Below are 17,307 nucleotides of genomic sequence, written 5' to 3'. Positions count from 1 at the left end.
TAAAATGCTTTCTGTAGCTCATCTCAGCTTTGTTCACACTGAAGTGAGCTGTTTTCTATGCTTAATTGCTGCTGCTGCCACTGATTTGTTTTCTTTCAGGATCAAGATGGGCGCTTTCATATATAATCTTATTTTTAATTCCTTCTCTGGCAAGTCTTTCCTGGATTCTTAGCTTTGCATAATTATACCTACAATGGAACCAGCATCCTAAAGTCGCCAAGATAAATCCTCCTATTCCAATGTCACATAATCTTCTAAAATCTACCTTCCCCTTCCCAGGGTCCCTGGGCTCCGGCACAGCCGCCATGGGGACTGTCAGCACCTCGGAGTTTTAGTTTTAACTCTTACTTTTAGGTCTTTGATTCATTTCAAGCTGGATTTTGTTTATGGTTTGAGATAAGGGTTCAAATTCATTGTTTTGCATGTGGATATCCAGTTGTCTTTGTATTATTTGTTGAAAAGATTTATTTTCCCCCATTGAATGGTCTTAGCACTCTCTTCAAAAATCAGTTGACCGGAAATGTATGGTTTTATTCTGGGCTCTCGGTTCTATTCCATTGATCTGTATGTCTGTCCTTATGCTAGTACTACATTGTCTTGATTACTGTATCTCTATATTAAGTTTTAAAATTGGGAAGTGCAAGTCCTCCAGCTATGTTCTTTTTCAAGACTGTTTTGGATATTCTGGTCCCTTGTATTTCCATATAATTTTTAGATGTAGATTGTCAGTTTTTGCAAAAAATGTAGCTGGGATTTTGGTAGTGTTTGCTTTGAATCCATAATTTAATTTGATGAGTATTGCCACCTTAAAAATGTTAAGTTTCAATTCAAAAGCATAAGATATTTTTCTGTTTCCTTTGGTTTTCTTTCATTTCTTTCAATAGTATTTTGTGGTTTCCAGTGTAGAAGTCTTGCACTTCTTTTTTTAAATGTATTCCTTGGTATTTTATTCTTTTTAATGGTATTATAAAGGGAGTTGTTTTTTAAATTTCATTTTCCAGTTATTCTTTGCTAGTTTATAGAAATACAACTGGCTTTTGTATATTGGCCTTGTGTCCTGAAAGCTTGCTGAATGCATTTATTAGCTTTAATAGTTTTTTTTAACTGATTCTTTAGTGTCATCTGGAAATATAGAGAATTTTACTTCATCCTTTCCAATCTTGATTCTTTTCATTTCGTGTTCTCACTTGGCACTTGGCTAGGACTTCCAGTAGAATGTTAAATGGCAGTGGTAAGAGCAAGACATTCTTGTCTTATTACTCATCTTTGGGAGAAAGCTTTCAAACTTTCACGTTAGGTGTAGTTTTAGCCATGGTTTTTCATAGATGCTTTTTATCAGGTTGAGGAAGTTCCCTGCAACATGCTTTGCATCTGTTTTCTGATTCAATCAATTCCCCCAGTAATCATATGATCCTTGTATGAGGTATAGGGAAATAGATGACAAATGTACCCTATTAAGAAAGAGTACATTTCTTAATTTTAATATGACATGTACTCTATGACATATGGGGCTTCCTGGCTGGCTCAGAGGTTAAAGCGTCTGCCTCCAATGCGGGAGACCCGGGATCGATCCCTGGGTCGGGAAGATCCCTTGGAGAAGGAAATGGCAACCCACTCCAGTATTCTTGCCTGGAGAATCCCATGGACGGAGAAGCCTGGTAAGCTACAGTCCACAGGGTCGCAAAGAGTCAGACCCGACTGAGCGACTTCACTTTCACTATGACATATAAGGAAATAGATGACAAATGGTTAAGAAATGTACTCAAGATACACATCAAATTAGAAATGAAATCAAAGCATCCTAATTCAGAGTCCAACGTGTTTTCAGCTCTTATATACTATTTCCTACAGTCTGCTGCTACAGCTTTATACAGAGACCCAAAAAGTTTCCTCTCTTCCACTTTTTTCCTTAGAAGGTAAGCCATTTAAGGGTGAAATTGTCGGTCGCTCAGTCAGGTCTGACTCTTTGTAACATCATGGACTGTAGCCCACCAGGCTCCTCTGTCCATGGAATTCTCTAGGCAAGAATACTGGAGTGGGTTGCCATTTCCTTGTCCAGCGGATCTTCTCAACCCAGGGATTGAACTTGGGTCTCCTGTAATTTCAGGCAGCTTCTTTACTGCCTGAGCCACCAGGGAATCTTCTGGTTTTTCATCTCTGTTTCCCTGAAACCTAAAAGCACCTGCCAAAGAATAAGAACTTGAGCTGTCTCAAGGAAAGAAAGCCAGATTAGGTTAGCAGATGCTTCTAGAGCCTTTAGTATGGGCAAGGCAATGTGGACAATATCCCAGCCCTCAAAGTGATTATGGTTGAGGCAGATAAGACATAGTCACAAAAGGAGATATGAGAAGGTCTGATAATAGCAAATCACTGGTCATGAGAAGTGCTTGAATAGTCAGAGCTTTTGCAGATGTAAAACAAAAGGCTTCATGAAGGAGGACAGCCTTGAAGGATGGGTAGGAAAGAGCATGTGTGTGTTAAGGAAGGAACCTAGACAAGGTTTTTAACAGGAAGTTAAAAACTTCATTTTAACTACTATATGAATGCTGACCATTAGAACTGATCACTATAAGAGCTATGCAAAGGAAAGATAATAATAGACTGCATATAAAAGCCGGTAACATTGTCTTGTTCTTCTGATCCCCTTATCTTTTGCCTTAGACTCAAACTCAGTAAAGCATGTTTTTATTTTTTTGTCAGAACATTTGCACTCTAATTGCTTTGTCCCAATGTTAGAAAAAATTTGAAGCCAACCTCAGTCAAGTTCTGACCAAAAAGTATTGTTCTTTGCATATTGCAGCATTTTGTATTCTTTGTGTATTGCAGCATTTTGTAATAATCACTGATTCTCTAGATCATCTAGGGCTGAGAGTCTTACAGGCTGTGCACTCCTCACCCAGAATGGTGAGTATGTGCCTCTGATAGGAAACAAAGGGAAGGTATCATAAACTGTTGAGGGCTACAATCTGGGAATTGTTGACGACCTCTCAGAATTTTTTTATCTACCATTGTAAGCCAGCTATATGGACGATCAAGGCTGTATTCAGTGGGTAGATATACAGGTGTCTTGCTAAGTCACTTCAGTTCAGTTCAGTTGGTCAACTGTCGTATTGAGTGTGTCCAACTCTTTGCAACGCCATGAACTGTAGCATGCCAGGCCTCCCTGTCCATCACCAACTCCTGGAGTTTACCCAAACTAATGTCCATTGAGTCGGTGATGCCATCCAACCATCTCATCCTCTGTTGTCCACTTCTCCTCCTGCCCTCAATCTTTCCCAGCATCAGGGTCTTTTCAAATGAGTCAGCTCTTTGCGTCAGGTGGCCAAAGTACTGGAGTTTCAGCTTTAGCATCATTCCTTCCACTGAACACCCAGGCGTGATCTCCTTTAGCATGGACTGGTTGGATCTCCTTGCAGTCCAAGGGACTCAAGAGTCTTCTCCAACACCACAGTTCAAAATCATCGATTCTTCAGTGCTTAGCTTTCTTTATACTCCAACTCTCACATCCATACATGACAACCGGAAAAACCATATCTTTGACTAGATGGAACTTTGCTGACAAAGTAATATCTCTGCTTTTTAATATGGTGTCTAGGTTGGTCATAATTTTCCCTCCAAGGAGTAAACATCTTTTAATTTCATGGCTGCAATCACCATCTGCAGTGATTTTGGAGCCCCTCTAAAATAAAAAGACACTTACTACTCTTTTTCCTATTTCCAATCAGTCTGTTGTTCCATGTCCAGTTCTCACTTGCTTCCTGACCTGCATACAGGTTTCTCAAGAGGCCGGTCAGGTGGTCTGGTATTCCCATCTCTTTAGGAATTTTCCACAGTTTATTGTGATCCACACAGTCAAAGGCTTTGGCATAGTCAATAAAGCAGAAATAGATGTTTTTCTGGGACTCTCTTGCTTTTTCGATGATCCAGTGGATGTTGGCAATTTGATCTCTGGTTTCTCTGCCTTTTCTAAAACCAGCTTGAACATCTGGAAGTTCATGGTTGACATAATGTATAAGCCTGGCTTGGAGAATTTTAAGCATTACTTTAGTAGTGTGTGAGATGAGTGCAGTTGTGCGGTATTTTGAGCATTCTTTGGCATTGCCTTTGTTTGGGATTGGAATGAAAACTGACCTTTTCCAGTCCTGTGGCCACTGCTGAGTTTTCCAAATTTGCTGGCATATTGTGTGCACCACTTTCACAGCATCATCTTTCAGGATTTGAAATAGCTCAACTGGAATTCCATCACCTCCAGTACCTTTGTTTGTAGTGATGCTTCCTAAAGCCCACTTGACATCACATTCCAGGATGTCTGGCTCTAGGTGAGTGATCACACCATTATGATTATCTGGGTTGTGAAGATCTTTTTTGTGCAGTTCTTCTGTGTATTCTTGCTACCTCTTCTTAATATCTTCTGCTTCTGTTAGGTCCATACCATTTCTGTCCTTTATTGAGCCCATCTTTGCATGAAATGTTCCCTTGGTATCTCTATTTTCTTGAAGAGATCTCTAGTCTTTCCATTCTATTGTTTTCCTCTATTTCTTTGCACTGATCGCTGAGGAAGGCTTTCTTATCTCTGCATGCTATTCTGCATTCAAATGGGTATATCTTTCCTTTTCTCTTTGGTTTTTGCTTCTCTTCTTTGCAGAGCTATTTGTAAGGCCTCCTCAGACAGCCATTTTGCTTTTTTGCATTTCTTTTTCTTGGGGATGGTCTTGATCCCTGTCTCCTGTACAGTGTCACGAACCTCTGTCCATAGTTCATCAGGCACTCTGTCTATCAGGTCTAGTCTTTTAAATCTATTTCTCACTTCCACTGTATAACCATAAGGGATTTGATTTAGGTCATACCTGAATGGTCTAGTGGTTTTCCCCACTTTCTTCAATTTCAGTCTGTATTTGGCATTAAGGAGTTCATGATCTGAGCCACAGTCAGCATTCGGTCTTGTTTTTGCTGACTGTATAGAGCTTCTCCATCTTTGACTACAAAGAATAAAATCAATCTGATTTCGGTGTTGGCCATCCGGTGATGTCCTTGTGTAGTCTTCTTTTGTGTTGTTGGAAGAGGATGTTTGCTAAGACCAATGCGTCTCTTGGAAAAACTATTAGTCTTTGCCCTGCTTCATTCTATACTCCAAGGCCAAATTTGCCTGTTACTCCTAGTATTTCTTGACTTCCTACTTTTGCATTCCAGTCCCCTATCATGAAAATGACATCTTTTTGGGGTGTTAGTTCTAAAAAGTCTTGTAGGTCTTCATTGAACCGTTCAAATTCAGCTTCTTCAGCGGTACTGGTCGGGGCATAGACTTGGATCACCGTGATATTGAATGGTTTGCCTTGGAAATGAACAGAGATCATTCTGTCATTTTTAAGATTGTATCCAAGTAGTGCATTTCAGACTCTCCTGTTGACTAGGATGGCTACTCCATTTATTCTAAGGGATTCCTGCCCACAGTAGTACATATAATGGTCATCTGAGTTAAATTCACCCATTCCAGTCCATTTTAGTTCGCTGATTCCTAGAATGTGGACATTCACTCTTGCCATCTCCTGTTTGACCACTTTCAATTTGCCTTGATTCATGGACCTAACATTCCAGGTTCCTGTGCAATATTGCTCTTTACAGCATTGGACCTTGCTTCTATCACCAGTCACATCCACATCTGGGTGTTATTTTTGCTTTGGCTCCATCCCTTCATTCTTTCTGGAATTATTTCTCCACTGATCTCCAGTAGCATATTGGGCACCTACCTACCTGGGGAGTTCCTCTTTCTTTTTGCCTTTTCATACTGTTCATGGGTTTCTTAAGGTAAGAATACTGAAGTGGTTTGCCATTCCCTTCTCCAGGGGACCACATTCTGTCACACCTGTCCACCATGACCCATCCGTCTTGGGTGGCCCCACACAGCATGGCTTAGTTTCATTGAGTTAGACAAGGCTGTGGTCCATGTGATCAGATTGGCTAGTTTTCTGTGATTCTGGTTTCAGTCTGTCTGCTCTCTGATGCCCTCTCTCAGCGCCTACTGTCTTACTTGGGTCTCCCTTACCTTGGACGTGGGGTATCTCTTCACGGCTGCTACAGCAAAGTGCAGCCACTGCACCTTACCTTGGACGTGGGGTATCTCCTCTCAGCCGCTGCTCCTGACCTTGGACATAGGGTATCTCCTCTTGGCTGCTCCGGTGGTGTGCAGCAACCACTCACTGAAGTCACTTCAGTGGTGTCCAACTCTGTGACTGCATGAACTGTAGCCTGCGAGGCTCCTCTGTCCATGGGATTCTCCAGGCAAGAATACAGGAATGGATTGACATCCCTTCCTCCAGGGGATCTTCCTAACCCAGGGATCCAACCCAAGTCTCTTGCGTCTCCTGCATTGCAGACAGATTCTTTACCTACTGAGCCACCTGGGATATACAGGTAATAGATTATAATTATAATCCAGTAGTTATTCCAACGACTGAGCGACTTCGCTTTCACTTTTCACTTTCATGCATTGGAGAAAGAAATGGCAACCCACTCCAGTGTTCTTGCCTGGAGAATCCCAGGGATGGGGGAGCCTGGTGGCTGCCGTCTATGGGGTCACACAGAGTCGGACACGACTGAAGTGACTTAGCATAGTTATTCCAAGGGTGGCCTTTTTCTGTCATTAACTGGACTGGGTCTTCTGGATTCTGCATCTGTTTGAGAGATGTAAGTAATAGTGCCTAGCACTGTTATATTTGGATGTTTGATACTGAGAAGCAAAAGCAGAGCTAATATAGACGTGGAGTTCTGTTCAGTGCAAAGCTGAGCAGGTCCTATAGTGCTCATGCACTGAATTATTTCATAATTCTTCCTTGCCATAGTCAAGATTTGAGATGCTTCCAGAAGCAATGTAACATGGAGATAGTACTAGATCTTCCCTCCATAGCCCAAACTAAATCTAGATAGACAAACACCCAAAATGAAAGGGGTTGAGAAAAGGGAAAGGGCTGATCTGGCAGAATGATCCCTACCACAACAAACAGTGAAAGTGAAAGGCTTCTGGGAGGAAACTAGGCTGAACTTGGTTCCACCGGAACCCCAAGTAGGCACCGGGTCAGCTGAATACAATTCAGGTCACATGCAAGAGAAATTATGTTCAAAGAGGTAATCTGGGGTATTTACACAGAATGTTTTGGTTTTGAAAATAAGGTAATCCCACTGCCTCCACCACCACATCCTCTGTTATGGAAAGTGAAAGTCACTCAGTCATGTCCGACTCTTTGCGACCCGATGGACTGTAGCCCACCAGGCTCCTCTGTCCATAGAATTTTCAAAGCAAGAATACTGGAGTGGTTGCCATGCCCTCCTCCAGGGGACATTCCCTACCCAGGGATCGAACTGGGCTCTCCTGCATTGCAGTCAGATTCTTTACCTATCTGAGCCACCACAGAAGCCCACTGACAAAACATACAAAGATGCTGGCTGATAGCAATCAACCTTGCCATACTGGAACACGCTGACTGCATGGGAACCCTGCCCTGTGTCTATCTTCCTGAACGGTAGCCAGTTATTGATTGTTGTAGCTTCCACACACATCTGAGCATCGACCACCCGTCTCTTATGCCCCCAAACTCTTGGGCCTCTCTGCTTACCTCCTCTGGCTTCCTTCCACTATCAGAATTACACAGAAGTGGTTTTCGGTTTGCGATTGAACTGATATGAGTTACTCCCTCAGTATTTCCTCTCTAGAGACTCTCTAAAGCCATAGCCTCCTTCAATTGAATTGAATGTATGTTTCTGATTTGGATTTCTTCTGTCAACGTTCACAGATAACCAGCTCTCTTAAAAAAGATGAAAGTGTTTTCAGTTTCCCGGCCCCATTTCCTACCCATTTCTCTGCAGCTTTAACACATGTATACCTGTGGCGGATTCATTTTGATATTTGGCAAAACTAATACAGTTATGTAAAGTTTAAAAATAAAATAAAATTAAAAAAAAAAAAAAAAGAAATCCTGTAGGGGAAAGTTTGCCCAACCAATCTTGTTTAAAGACATTTCATCCTCACTTCGGGTGATGGGACCTGGAGTGTGGTCTACACTCTCTGTGTCTAGCAGTCAAGTGCTGGCCCCTCCCTCCCAGTGCCTCCTAGGTCCTGTCCTCCTCTGCTCAGTCTCTTCTTCTCTCCAAGAACTCCCCAGCACTCTGTGCTGTGTGCTCTCCTCACACTAGCTGCTCAGTGCTCGCTGTCTGGATGAATCTCTTCCCGCAACCATGACCCATAACTCCAGCTCATGTCACTGAAGGGCATTTCAGCAAGTTTCTGCAGCCACTGCAACTTGTGGGAAAATGACACTTAGTCAGGATCTGACAAGCCTGCACTAGGGAAATGTCTTGAGATGGAACTGGCTATAGTTTCCCTCTCTTCACTCCAAATCTGATATTTATCTCGCAGATGGATACCTCTCCACCCTCAGGTTCCCTCCCTGCCAGGTATTCTGCAGCACGGATTTCTTCCTTTGGATGGCTCTCAGCAAATCAGTCCCTGGCCCTGCTCTGCTTCCCTCTCCTGATCCGATGTTGGGACATCCCTAGGAAGTCAGCTACCTCATCAATCCACCCCCTCTTCCAGGAGGTAGCAGAGTGGGGTGGGTATCTTGCACTTCCTCTTTCCAGGAGGCCAACAGGCCACCACATCTTTGTAACTGTGACAAGGTACATACACACACCTCCATTGATTCAGGACTTTATTTTTTTATGTCTTTCAGTAGATAGTCTTCTCCAGCTAATGCCTTTTTCCTTCAGGGCTAATATCTTAGAAGTCTTGGGTCTTATTAGAGGAATTAAACTGCTTTATAGTTGGCAGCAGTAATAGAACTGAAATTGTTTGTTCAAGTTAACAAGTTGGAGGTCACTAGTAGTGAGAAAGACTTCACCAGGAAGTGGAAAGGACAGCTACAGAGATGGTGAGGCAGACCTTGAGCATCCTCAGATTCCTAAACATAGCCTGCCTGTAGACCAACTGCCAGGCTAGAAATGAGGGTCAGGCTGCCCGCTCCTGCCTGTGGTATGCAGGTATGTGTGTATAGACCCTGACCTTCCCCACCATCACCTGCTGGCCGACCTCACACATGCTTTCTTTGGTTATTCCTTTGTTCCCTGGTCCCTTAGATCTTAGAACAGTGGTTCTTAATTGGGATTGATCATTGGGCAGGATCAATGTCAAGACATTTGGCAATGACTGGAGACATTTTGGGAAGTGGGGTAGACCTGGGTGCTGATCAACACCCTAGGGTGCACAGGCAGCCACCCACAACAAAAATGTACCTGGCCTCCAAGGTCAGGAGAGCGGAGTACTACTACCTCAGTGAACTCCCTGAAAGCTGCTCCACCGGCTGGTTCGTCCTCAAGGACCCTTTTGCTGGCCATCCCATCAGTAAATTCACTTGGCGATCTCTTTCCTACTAGGGACTTTTTTACCCTCAACTGCAACTGTTACCCTCTTGTGTTCCTGCGTACTGGGCTTCCCAGGAGGCGGTAGTGGTAAAGAACCCGCCTGCCAATGCAGGAGAGGAAAGAGTCGTGGCTTCCATCCCTGGGTTGGGAAGATCCACTAGAGGAGGGTATGGCAACCCACTCCAGTTTTCTTGCCTGTAGAATCCCGTGGACAGAGGAGCCTGGCAGGCTACAGTCCATAGGGTCACAAAGAGTGAGACACAACGGAAGCGACTTAGCACGTGCACACACACGTACCTGCATACCACAAGCAGGAGTGGGCCTCCTGACCCTCATTTCTAATCTGGCACTTGGTCTACAGGTGGGCTTTGCATACATGAGCTCATTTTGTACTCACTGCAACTTTGTGAGGCAATTACTAATATCACCAGCCACCTTATGACTGGGGAAGCTGAGGCACAGTGAAGCTAGATAAGTTGTTTGAGATCACACAATAAGTAGTGAGCTAGAATCTGAACCCAGGGAATCTAGTGTAGAAATTCACACTCTGAACCACCACATGGAGATGAATCAAGGAAAAAAGAGGACAGATGCAGGAGAATAAAATGAGGAGGAAAGAAGGAAGGAGGAGGAAAGCTTCAGTTCCCTGACATCAGAAGGCAGTTGCTAGGCGGTACCCAGCCTCTTTTTCCAGGCCCGTGGATCACCGACTTCTGTCTCTGTTACCAAAGCTTCTTAAGTACATCAGACTTAGGCAAGAGTTCAAATCAGTGAAATAAATGGTGTCCAGGAGAAAGCAATGGCACCCCACTCCAGTACTCTTGCCTGGAGAATCCCATGGACGGAGGAGCCTGGTAGGCTGCAGTCCATGGGGTCGCTAAGGGTCGGACACGACTGAGTGACTTCACTTTCACTTTTCACTTTCATGCATTGGAGAAGAAAATGGCAACCCACTCCAGTGTTCTTGCCTGGAGAATCCCAGGGATGGGGGAGCCTGGTGGGCTGCCGTCCCTGGGGTTGCAAAGAGTTAAACACAACTGAAGCAACTTAGCAGCTGCAGCAGCAGAGGAATCAACGTTTTCTTTCATTAAAATTTTTTTATTGGAGTACAGTTGCTTTATAATGTTTTGTCAGTTTCTTGTGTACAGCAAACTGGCTCAGCTCTATGTATACATATATCCCTTCTTTTTTGGATTTCCTTCCCATTTAGGTCATCACAGAGCATTGAGTAGAGTTCCCTGTGCTATACAGTAGGTTCTCATTAGTTATACTTAGTCGTGTATACCTGTCAATCCCAAGGTTCCAAATTTATCCCTCCTCAACACCAGTATCCCCCCTAGTAACCAGAAATCTGTTTTCTACATCTGTGACTCTATTTCTGTTTTGCAAATGAATTCATTTGTACCATTTTTGTTTTAGATTTCACATATAAGCAGTATCATATGATGTTTGTCTTCCTTACTTCACTCAATATGACAATCTCTAGGTCCATTCATGTTCCTGCAAATGGCATTAGTTTCTTCTTTTTTTATGGCTGAGTAACAGTCTACTGTTATTTTTATATAGTAAAAAAAAGCAATGGTTTTCTGAAGGAATCTGAATTCAGGAATATAAAAATGCTACATTTGGTTTTGCTTTTCACCTCTGCCAAAGCCCAACCTAGGACAACAAAATCAAAAGATCCACTTATGTCCTCCCTCACCACACAGCTGTAATTTCAACAAGTGTGTGCATGTGCGCTTGCCAAGTATCATCAGTCATGTCAGATACTCTGCGACCCCATGGACTGTAGCCCACCAGGCTCCTCTGTTCATGGGATTCTCCAGGCAAGAATACTGGAGTAGGTTGTCCTGCCCTCCTGCAGGAACTGAACCTGTGTCTCTTGTGTCTCCTGCATTGCAGGTGACTTCTTTACCCACTGATCCATCTGGGAAGCCCAATTTAAACAAGAACAGGCCTTAAGATCCTAGGAAGATTGGAGACTAAACTGAAGATCATTCCAATTCTCAAATAAATTCTCAAAAGCCGTCTCACCTTCACCTGCACCTTGCTACATCTTTAGGGTTCCAAAAGAAATGAGAGCTTTATGGCTAAAGTGAACACTGGCCCTGAGATCAAACCTGGAACTCTCAGCTCCTTACCCAGAGTGGCAAGAAGACTATGGGGTTTGGCGTGTTTACTTTGGTAGGTAGAACCGGAAGGGTGTCACTATACCCTGGCTTGGTGTCCAGCTCCAGCCTCTCTCCTAAGTTCTAGAGCCTATACCCAGCTGCTTGCTGGGCTTCTCCCCTTGGGGACCCGTGGGTACTTGAGGATCACCATGCCCCGACCTGACCTCCTGCTCTTCCCTGAACACCTGCTCCTCTTCCTGTGTTCCCCGTCTCAGTGATGACAATATCTCCCATCCAGTTACCCAGGCCAGGAACCCAAGAGTCACCTAGGCAGCGTACGTTTTCCGTAAAAAGCCAAATGGGAAATATCTGAGGCTTGGCCAGCCATACGGTCTCTGTCGCAACTAGTCAGCCCTGCCGTTGCAGAATGAAAGCGGTCATTAGACAGCATGTAGCAAGTGGGTGGAGCTGTGGTCCAATCAATCTTCAATTAGGTGCACTAAAACATTTTCACATAATTTTCATAGGTTCCAAAATGAAAGGTTCCTTTTGATTTTTTCCCAGTTATTTAAAAATGTAAAATCCATTCTCAGGTCGTGGGTCGTACAGAAATAAATGGGCTGGATTTGGTTGGTCTAGAATCCTCACGCTCCTTCCTTCCCACGTCTAATCGGGCAAGTCCTACAGAACTCACTTCCTGAACTCGTTTTGGATCTGTCCCACTTCTTCATCCATACGTACACCACATGAGATCTTTGTCCATATCTACACCACTTGTCCACATGGCTTCCTGACATGGACAGTTAAACAAAATTGAAGACTGCAAAGAAAGATCCTTTATGACTATGGTAAGCAGAAGTACATGTCCCTCCCAGGTTAAGTTCCTCAGAGTGTGAAGGATAAGCTAAAGAAGAGTTTGCTTCTTCCTACATCTGGCACTGCAGAAAAAATCTGTTAATGACTGCCAGTGTTTCATGAGGTGGGCTGGGAGGAGAGGGGAAACGATGCTCTGTAATCTAGTCCATATGAAAGGGACTATGAAGCAGAGAATGGGAGAGAGCTCCTGAGTACACTCTGGCTCCATCTAACCTCAGGGACTGCCTGGCCAAAGTTGGGCCCTTATCTCCAGTGATCTCCAGACTGAGACACTCAGATCCGCTTTGGTTAGGGGCCATGACATCTTCAGGTGGCTAGAACTCAGCTAATCTGCCCAAGACAGCTGAGGCATTGCTTCTCAGTTTCTAGTCCTCTGTCCTGTCTACACTTTCAGTGCAGCATTGTAGAGCAGCAGCATTCTTCCCTGGAAAGGGGACCAGTGGCCAAACATCCCTGGAGTTCACCCTGTCTGTAGGATGACAGTCACCTAGTCCTGGTGGGAGCAAGAGACGTTAGGCCAATCACTCTCTGATGTCATGCCTCCCATGTAAAGAAAGGGGAAAGCCAATTCCATTTCGATTTTATTCATTTGCTGGAATTTAAGAAGCATTTTAGATTTTTTAAATATTATGGAAGTGTGATCGATTTCCAATGTTGTGTTAATTTCTGTGTATAGTAAAGTGATTCAGTACACACACACATATATTTTTTCATATTCTTTTCCACACAGTTTATCATGGGATGCTGAAAATGGCTTTTTGTGCTATGTATAGGACCTTGTTGTGTATTCATGCTATATATAATAGTTTGCATTTGCTAATCCCAAACTCCCAATACTTCCCTCCCCCACCCCGCTTCCTCATGACAACTGGAAATCTGTAAGAAATATTTTTGATTTCTGATTGTTTCTTTTTTCTACATTGCCAAGGATAGGATGATTAGAAGTAACTACATGTCTTTTAAAATGACCTTTTTCTTTCTGTAAAAGTGAACTACCACAGCAAACTGCTCCTTGAATAACACAAAACTCCATTCCAAAACAAACACCTAGAAATGTTGTACAAAGCACAACATCATACATAGATATTTCACACTGTGTCCCCTCTCCTCAAACCTCCAGTTTCTCCTGTACCATGTAACTCTCTGCAAATGATCTTTCTTCTGATTTCTCTGAAAAAATAGGATTCAGAAGAGGATGTCTCCATCTTCCCTACTGCCAACTCTCCCAAACTCTATGCTGCCTTTCCTCCTGATCTCCCCTCATCTCATGACCACGTATATGCTGATGACACCCACAGGCATATCTCCAACCCAAATATCTCTGAACTTGCAAATGCTATGCCCAACTGTATCATGTCTCCCCTTGCATATCTCAAATTTAACCAGGTCTCTTGATTTCCATCCCCCAAGCCTGCTTGTTTCCCAGAATTCCTCGTCTCTGTAAATGACATCACCACTCAATATTTGCTCAGGCCAGAAAGCTAAGACTTGGTTCTATCACCTGTGTCTGTCTCACACACACACCTTGTCTTGATCCTTCAGCATATATTTTTGGCTGAACCATCACAATCTACCTGTAATTTTACCCTTTCTTGTCACCCCCATTCTGCTGTCCTGTGCTAAGTCACTTCAGTCATGCCTGACTCTTTGCAACCCAATAGACTGTAGCCAACCAGGCTCCTCTGTCTGGGATTCCTGAAGCAAGAATACTGGAGTGGGTTGCCGTGCCCTCCTCCAGGGGATCTTACTGACCCAAGGGTCGAACCTGGGTCTCCTGAGTCTCCTGCACTGCAGGCAGATTCTTACCACTGAGCCACTGGGGAAGCCACCTCCATTACTACCATCCTAATCTGGGTGACTTACATCTCCTGCCTGGCCACCCACAGTAGTCTTCTCACTTATCTCCCCCCATCCACCGTTTCCTACCTTAGAGTCTATTCTCACCTCTACAGCTGAAGTGGTCTTCATAAAACTTAAGACAAGGACGTCCCTGGTGGTCCAGTGATTCAGAGTCTATTCTTCTGCTGCTGGGGGCACAGGTTTGATCCCTGGTTGGGAAAATAAGATCCCACGTGCAGCGTGGTGAGGTCAAATACATAAATGAAACGTCAGTCAGATCATGGCATGCCCCTCTGTTCAAACCCTCCAGTGGATCTCTTCTCACTCCAATAAAAGCAAAAGCCTGCTATGCTCTGGCTGATCTGGTGCTTTGGCATCTTTGGTGTACCCCTGATCCTTTTCTCTCTCTCCACTTTCCCACCATGCTCCAGCGACACACACCCTATTGTTTTTCCTTGAACATTCAGTGTCCACTTCCACCTCAGGGCACTTGGTCTTACTTCTGCCTCAAATGCTCTCACCCAAATGTTGGTAACCACTCGCTCCGCTCCCAGCAGTCCTCATCTGCTTAGTAAACATGCTTTACTTTTCTCCATCCCAATTCATACCCTCTGACATTACAGTATTGCATTTTCTGGTTTGCTGGTGGTCTGCCCCCCTCAATTAGAATGCAAGCTTCATGAGGGCAGGGCTTTTGTCTTTCTCACTGGTATAAGTCCTGCTCTGAAAACAGTTCCTGGCTTCATAGTACATGCTCAATAAATAATTATTGAATGACTGTCTGAAAGGTACAGTTGAGAGTACAAGAAAATAAGGTACCAGAAAGGATGAAAGAACTAAAAACTAGACTAGTATATGGGCAACTTGTCATCTAATGACTTAAGATTTGATCTCTGTGGCCAAGACTGTTAGCCCCCAATATACATTCTCCTGTGTATCTAAAACCAAACTCCTAATTTTCAGTGGGACACTCATCTGGAGTAAAGACTACCATGACTAAGTTCTGACCAATGGGATATTAAAGAAAATGTCATTGGGAAGTGACTGAGAATCTTCCTTAAAAGATAGCTGCCATGTCCGTTTGTCTTGACCTCTTGCTCTTTTCTGCTGGCTGGAATGTAAACGTGAAAGCTAGGGCCTTCTTGGACTATGAAGTGACCTGAGATACAGAGGCCACATAGACTGGAACAGCAAGATAGAAAGAGCTGGGGTACCTGAGGACATGGTGAAGATAAACACTCTATGCTAGCATGGGCTGCCTTTCTCTGGACTGGTATATGAGACAGTTTGGCTCTTATCAATGTCTCTATTATTGTGGAGTATCAGGTTCAGCTCTCAGCTGAGCCCAATACTAATCAGTTCAGTGTACAAACAGAGAGAGGAGCCAAGGCTTTGAGACCAAGACCCTCATATTTAATCGTGGACCATTAATTCGTTATTCCCTCAGTGAAATGGAAAATTAGGGAAAACCATGTGTCCACTGGCAGAGGAGACTAAATGAAAGGTTGCCTACCTAGGCCGGGGTTCTGTCCAGAAAAACAGAGTTCCCTTGGGAACTCATAACCACTAACAGGGAAGAATACTGGAGTGAACTGCTATTTCCTCCCCCAAGGCATCTTCCTGACCCAGGGATCAGATCTGCATCTCATGTCTCCTACATTGGCAGGTGGATTCTTTACCACGGTCACCACCTGGGAAGCCCCACTAATAGGCAAGGACTTTTTAAAATAAGGTATAAAAAGCACAACCCACAGGGTGAAATGATAAATCTGAGTATATTAAATTAAAAAGCATAATTCTGAATGACAAAAGACACCATAAATGAAGTTAAAGACATGCCAAAGAATACATAAGAAACAAAGGAATAGTGCAAGAAAATATAAAGAATCCTATAAATCACTAAGAAAAAGGCAATGTAGTAGAACAATGGGAAAAGACCTGAAGAGGTACCTTACAGAAAACTTTTCTTGACCAACAAACAAAGGAAAAGGTGCCCAACCCATATTGATTATCATACTGATTATGGATATGGTCATTAAAATACCAACTCACCCTTACTCAGACCCTACTATGTGCCAGGCAAACTTCTATGTGCTTTCCATAAGATATCATTTCACATCCATCAAACTGGCAAAACTTTTAAAAGCACAACACATATCAACTTTTGGCAAGGATGTGAAGCAATGGAAACTTCCTGGCACTGCTGGTGAGAATAGAAGTACTTTACAGAGCAATTTGGCAATATCTGGTCAAGTTGAAGGTGCAAATATCTCTTTTAGATGGACATTTAGAGAAATCTATACATATACCCAAGAATTTTCAGAGGAACCCCATTTGTAGTAGGGAAAATTGGAAAGGATATAAATGTCCTCCATCAAAAGAAAGGATTAATGAACATAGACCTTCTGGAATTCTCTACAACAGTGAAAATGAACTAGAGCTACATGTAGCAACATGAAGGCGTCTCAGAAAGTGCTCAATGAAAATGGTGTTTCAGAATGATACACGTACAGATTACCATTTGTACATAATTTTTTTTAATTTTATTTTTAAACTTGACATAATTGTATTAGTTTTGCCAAATATCAAAATGAATCTGCCACAGGTATACAATTTTTTTAACTTTTTATTTTGTATTGGGGTATAGTCAGTGAACAATGTTGTGACAGGTCCAGGTGAACAGCAAAGGGACTCAGCCATATGTATACAAACTTCCCCCCTGCCTCCAGCATCTAAGCTGCCATGTAACACTGATCAGAGTTCTATGTGCTATATAGTAGGTTCTTGTTGGTTATTCTTTCTAAATATAGCAGTGTGTACATGCCCATTCCAAACTCCCTAACTATCCCTTCCAACCACAAGTTTGTTCTCTGTGTATATAGTTTCAAAATATGCAAAAACCCTATATTATTTATGAATACCCTCACTCTGGTAGTAGTATAAAAATACTCAAGATAAGGGCACTTTTAGGGAGAGGTGGTGTCTCAGAGACTGAGAAAGGTGCATCCAGGGTGTCCACTCTGTAACGTTTTACATCTTAAGAAAAGAAACTCAGGTACACAAGGCCTAG

The 17,307-nt window shown here is 43.2% G+C and overlaps 2 protein-coding genes and 1 non-coding gene across 3 annotated transcripts in view; 1 reads left to right on the top strand and 2 right to left on the bottom strand.

Moving 5' to 3' along the window:
• Window positions 1-17,307, bottom strand: part of DOCK11 (dedicator of cytokinesis 11) — a 509,230-nt gene that overhangs the window by 303,228 nt on the left and 188,695 nt on the right. The gene's annotated exons all lie outside the window — the stretch shown is intronic.
• Window positions 62-307, bottom strand: LOC112582090 (cytochrome c oxidase assembly protein COX20, mitochondrial-like). Its single transcript, XM_045164400.1, has one exon. It carries the CDS (start codon window positions 305-307, stop codon window positions 62-64), a length of 246 nt encoding a protein of 81 aa, XP_045020335.1.
• On the top strand, window positions 1,514-1,585 carry TRNAW-CCA. The gene has a single exon. It is a non-coding gene; the product is annotated as a tRNA-Trp (tRNA).

The sequence above is a fragment of the Bubalus bubalis genome, chromosome X (assembly GCF_019923935.1).
Source record: "Bubalus bubalis isolate 160015118507 breed Murrah chromosome X, NDDB_SH_1, whole genome shotgun sequence".
Taxonomy (NCBI): domain Eukaryota; kingdom Metazoa; phylum Chordata; class Mammalia; order Artiodactyla; family Bovidae; genus Bubalus; species Bubalus bubalis.
Note: the sequence above shows the minus strand (reverse complement) of the source record. Positions and strands in the feature narration are given on the sequence as shown.